Below are 6000 nucleotides of genomic sequence, written 5' to 3' on the forward strand. Positions count from 1 at the left end.
CCAGGGGTTCCCAAATATTTCATCATGTGACCCAAAAATAATACAACACACTGACTGCCCCCCTATATATAAATATTAACCTAATTACTTCACTTTAGATTCATTTATGCAGATTGAATAAAATAATAACATTCATTTTTAAGTACATATATCAATTTTTTTTTATTTAATGGTACGTTTATCTAGCCTGGGTGCCATTCCGAACTTAGTCCCGCCCACAACGTTTGAGGTCGGGAAGTTCGGTCTGGCATTGCTCAATAGCAGCGCGAGTATGCTTGCCCAATATCTGGCAGGCCAATCAAATTGTCAGGGCGGGCTTTATACGATGATGGACAGATGATCAACAGTAACATAATCAACCACGTCACCGAAGCGCGCTTGGGTGACAACAACAATGGCTGCCGCTGGAGAGTTTAGGTGTGTAGATTCTGCTATTAGGTCTGTTCTAGAAGATATCGACAGCAAATTAATTTTATCCTCAGGTTCTTTTTGCAACACCGGCAACAATCGTTCACGCTCATCTTCCTATTCTATTCTTGAGTAGGACTACGTCAGGCTAACGTTTATCTGTGCTTTTAACAATTTAATGGTTCATTCAATATTTGAATCATGTGTTAGATTAATAAATAAATGTTACGTCTACTAATTCATGGTTTATTTATTTGTTTCATAGGAAATTCTCAGTTATGTATTTCATGATACAGCCAAGCTCTCCATTTACCTCAGGGATCACAACTAGGGATGCACGATATAATCGGCCCCCTATCGGTATCGGCCTTAAAACTGAATATCGGACATCTGTCACCCTACCGATATTTAACCCGATATTTGATCAGCTTCTGAGTTTCTAAAGTCTATAAAAAAAAAAATACTTCTTCTTCTTCCCCAAAAACTTCTTTATTACAGACTTAAAAACTTCTAAAGACGAGGGAAAAAATATTGATACATTAAAATATCACAATATCTTCATATGCTGATATATTGCCATTTAAAAACACCATATCAATCTCTTTTACTAATGAAATATTGCTATTTGTCATCGTTATGCTACGAAATCCCCCGAAAATTCAGGAATTTTGCCATATTTGTATATGTTGATATATTGACGCGGTATCGATCTATTTTACTAACAAAATCTCACAAGAATTTGCAAAATATCACGAGAGTTTGTAACAGAACGATGAAATTTCACGAGATTTTGAAAGTAAAATAGATCGATACCGCGTTTTTAAAAATCTATTTGATATCAGCATATGAAAATATATTTTAGTATATTATTTTAAGTGTCAGAAATCGATAACAAAACTGCTATTTTCAATGACTACTTATTTTTGTCCAGCTTTAACATCGGTATCGATATCGGTTATCGGCTACATGAGTTTTAAAATATCGGCATATCGGGCAAGATCCCAATATCGTGCATCCCTAATCACAACACATTTAATCTGAAAACCATCCTGACCTCCACTAAGGGAACCCCTACTTTATCCTTCAGCCCTACTTTTCTGAGCAGCAGGTCATCGCAGTTGTTTCTGGGGCTCGGCTTATAGAGGCGGAATAGACGACCTCAGGAAAGGGGATTCAGCTCAGGCCTTTTTTTTAGGTGACGTTTTTCTGGTTTTCCTAATATTTTATGTTCTGATGAGACAGGAATCGAGGTTCATCCAACCTGCAGAAGAGATTTAACTATGAGTCATGTTCAATGTCAGAAGAAGAAAATGAGTAATTGATTCATAGACCTGTAAAAAAAAAAAAAAAAAAACCCAAAACACTTTCAGATCACATGATTTCTGCCAGCAGAATGTGAATCCCCCTCTTGCATCCCATCAGTGTGGCCTGCAGATTACCTTTGAGTGTCACCATGGTAACAGCAGCCCAGATTAAGCAGACACCGATTACATGTTAAAGAGGAACGTGAGGCTTAAAATAACCCGGGACACCGACTGCGTTTTCATGTGCTTCGGATTTATGAGACGCCATCTCTCAGTGGGATGATATGGCTCACATCTTGTCACATTGGATCAATTCCCATTATTTTCCTTTTATGGCTTCTTTCGTTGAGTTTCTTTCTCCTCTGCTCCCTCATCTTCATACCTGTCCAGTAATATTTCCCTTCCTTGCTCCATCACTCTCTCCTGCAGTGGCCTCGGACTGCTTCGATGACGAGCCGTGCGGCGGGAGCAGCATCATGTCAGAGAAGGACTCAGACACCCGCTCCACCAGCAGCCTCGGTTCGACTCCCAGCAGCCCTCAGGAGCTCCTGTCTCCGTGCTCCTTCACCATTTCCTCAGCCTCCTCTGGAACCTCTTCGTCTGACTCCCCGTCACCCACACCCTCCTCGTCTTCCTCCACGTCTTCACCAGCTCTCATGTCCCGGCCGTGCAGCCTGGACATTCCCAGCACTGTGTCGCTGTCGGACTTTGGCCTCATCTCCCCGGTGCTCGGACCTCGCAGTGAATGCAGCGGGGCTTCGTCGCCTGAGTGTGACCTGGAAAGAGGTGTGGAATATAGACCTGCCTTAGGTTCCATTATGAAAGTGTTTTATGTAACAATAAAAACTGTTAGCGCTGCTCAATGGCGCAGTGGGTAGATCTGCTGCCTTGCAGCAAGAAGGTTCTGTGTTTGATTCCCGACCTGGGATCTTTCTGCATGGATTTGCACGTTCTCCCTGACCATGCGTGGATTTTCTCCGGGTACTCTGGCTTCCTTCCACTGTTAGTTTAATTGGCTTCTCTAAATTCTCCTTAGGTGTGAGTGTGTGTGATTGGTTGTTTGTCCTGTTTGTCTCTGTTGCCCTGCGATAGAAAAGCGACCTGTCCAAGGTGGACCCCGCCTCCTGCCCCGTAGACAGCGATAGGCACCAGCACGCCTCGCGACCACGCTTGGGATAAGCGTGACGGACAATGGATGGATGGATGAAAACTGTTAGATTCATTTTAGTTCATTGCTTCTTATTTTTTAAAGCAAACTTAAAGCAGCTGCAGAACTTAGAAGATATACACATTTAACTTTTTTTTTTAAATGCTAATTGGATCACTACAGTCGGAGATTACGTTGCAGACAAGGCCTACTTATATAATCAAATTCAGTTTTTAACTCCTCTGATTATTTCTATCATTAAAAGTGCAGCTAAAAAGTAAATTCAAATAAAGGGTGTACATCATGTTTAACTATTTGGGTTACATTTTGCAAGTCCAAATAGAAAATCTTCAGATCACAGATAATTATTTTGATCTCCAAAGTCCAAACTGATGCCTTTTTTGGACACTACATGAATTTGTTGAAGATAACTCACCTGTAAACTTGTAGGAGATCTGTAAAAATCATGGAGGTCACCTGCAAAAAAGTAAATGAACAGAGCAAAGTAAGATGGATGAAATCCTGGAGTCTATTTTGGTTTCATCCTCTGCCGCCTGCTTGGCTCACACCTGCTGCCCTACAGCTGAATTTAGTCAAAGTGACAGCTACCCAACCACAGATCCGTATTCAGAGAGGAAACGGTTCACAGCCTTTGGATTCGCTTGAAAATGGACATTAAGCTGCGGTTCAGTCTGTCTAGTTCCTATATCAGTTGTTTGGGTGTTTATACGTCAAAATGACCATTACTCTTTCTTAATGTCATTATGGACCAATGTTAAAATGAAGTCTGGACCCTGGAATCTAAATGCACATAAATAAAACACCTAGATGTTATAAGAAAAGGGGAACCACTTTCTTATTGGATTTTAAACCACAAGAAAAAAAACTTCCACATTTATTGATGTAAGATTCTCCAACTCTAAAATGTTCCTTTGTTACAGTATTTACAAATGTTTAAGATCAGATGGGTTTTTCTTTTGCCCGCTTTTGCTGCCAACCTAATCAAGAATTTCTTATTTCAGTCATCCTAATTTAATCTGGAATATCTATTAATGTATAGATTTGATTAAACAATACTAGGAATGGAGGGACATTGGCTCTTTTTTGTCCTCCTGTTGTTTCCAGAGCAAGTATAACAAGCTAACATGGCTAACGGCGGATGATTAGTCAGGCTATATGCTCTGGTAGCCTGCAGTCAGCTGCTTTATAGGCGTGCAGCTCATCATTTCCAAACTGCAGTTTGAAGTGATGCTGCTTTTATTTCCACATGACAACACACTGGAAAAACGATCTAGAAATAAGTAAAAATGTCTTAAATTAAGTGTATTTCCCCTTAATTTGAGTAGGTAAATGAGATAGTTTGCCAACGGAATGAGTATATTTACTCTGATAAATAAGATAATTAGATAATATGCACTTGAAATTAAACAATGCTATTCTGTTTTCTTATTCTAAGTGTAAATTGCCTTGTTCCATTGGCGAGATGTCTCTTTTACTACCTTAATCCAAGACTTATTTTAAGAAAAAATGACTCGTCTAGATTTTGATTTTTTCCAGTGCAGACTCTGATTTTCTCATCTGGAAACATTTGCAGACACACAGATCCAGAGGTTTCTGTTTCCACTCAGCTAGATTTGTTGTATTTATAGGAAGGGAAAAGTTTGGTAGATTTTCATTAAGCCTTCTGATTGGCAGTGCACAGCAGCAGCTGGGAGGGGCGGCAATTTGCTGCTTTATAGCTGCTAAAACCCTTAGTTATTTTAGCACCTTTTAAAAAGGAACATAAAAAATGCACATTTGATCATTTAAGTAAAACTTCAGAAGGTCTAATACCAGGATTGTGAATTGATTGCTGATATTTCTTTCACACCGTTAAGCTTTACCTAACCATTAAACCATCAGTCGGCCGCATCTCTCCTGACTTTCTGTTTTTCTGCAGGCGACCGAGCTGAAGGCGCAGAGGGAGATCTGGACAACGCTCCGACCAGAAACATCATCTCAGCTTCCAACCCCAAGAAGAGCTTCAGCTTTGAGGCACGCTTTAGCTTCCTCAACCTGCGACGCCCGCGGGGCGGTGACGCCAAAAACAAGGACAGCTCTCCCCAGAAGACGGAACCAGGACAAACGGTCGTTCTTCTTAAAGGAGTCTGAGGCGCAAAAGCCGAATCTGTCAGACGGACTTTGGTTCTGCAGAGACTCCAATTCAGAACCAGAAACTTCTGGGACTCCTTTCAGCTGTTTATAAGCTACATTTCCTTTCTGTAGTCCTACTCTTCACTCCACGGTCGAATATGAACTTTGAATGTGATATTTGGTGTGAATTTCGCCTGTTTTATAACCTGGACTCACCCATGGACTCCCATACCAGAGATTGAACTAACTGGGTAATGACGGGTCATGAGAGGAATAAAAGTTACATGTTTCAGCAGTAAAAACCTGGGCTGTATGACTAAGCAACAACCCAGCTGCCCGTAGATAACCTTAGAGCTCAGCTCTGCTGGTTACTAAACTATAAATAAAGCAGTTAGTTCAGTTAAAGCTTCCAGAACGCTGAGAGGGGTGTGATCTGCTTTGCCTGATGTTTAAAGGAAGTCGGGACAAATCAGAGGGAAAAATCACTAGACCTTTTCCTTATACACTCCAGTATTTTATCCGCTGTGTTATATGATGTTGTGTGTTTGATGTTTGGGTTTTAAATTTCAAGAAACTGCAGTTCGGGAAAATGAAAGCTTCAGCTTCTCGTTCCTATTTTATCCCCTCTATGGATTCATTTCTCAGTACACATCAAGAAACTGCTTAACATGTCTGCTTTGATCACAAGTGGTGCAATTTAGCTTGAATAAAGAGAGAAGTTGATGAGTTGCAAAGTTTTATTCCTTTTAATCCATTTAGGTTTTAAAGAGCAGGTTCAGCAGAGAGAAAAGGATGTTGTGGGAAGAAATAAAGCGTCCCCTCCAGGGGAGTTTCTACTCGGATAATCTGATTTAATCCAGATCGATGCTTCTGGAACACGGGAGGAGATGGGGAGAAGATGACCATTATCCTGTAATTGTCACATATCGCCTCCAGCTCAGAATGGAGAGTCTTGATTTAAACTAAATTAACTGAACTAAAAAGATTCTCCGAATGTTTCTAAGAAAA

The 6000-nt window shown here is 40.5% G+C and overlaps 1 protein-coding gene across 1 annotated transcript in view; it reads left to right on the forward strand.

Moving 5' to 3' along the window:
- Positions 1–5718, forward strand: part of sh3bp5b (SH3-domain binding protein 5b (BTK-associated)) — a 40539-nt gene extending 34821 nt beyond the window's left edge. The window contains exons 8-9 of the mRNA XM_038282489.1: positions 2142–2498; positions 4799–5718. Coding sequence (XP_038138417.1) covers positions 2142–2498; positions 4799–5010 — 569 coding nt within the window. The 3' untranslated portion in view covers positions 5011–5718. The remainder of the gene's footprint in view (positions 1–2141; positions 2499–4798) is intronic.
- Positions 5719–6000: the final 282 nt, after the last annotated feature.

Source organism: Cyprinodon tularosa, unplaced genomic scaffold (genome assembly GCF_016077235.1).
Source record: "Cyprinodon tularosa strain WSP-4 unplaced genomic scaffold, ASM1607723v1 ctg184, whole genome shotgun sequence".
Lineage (NCBI taxonomy): Eukaryota > Metazoa > Chordata > Actinopteri > Cyprinodontiformes > Cyprinodontidae > Cyprinodon > Cyprinodon tularosa.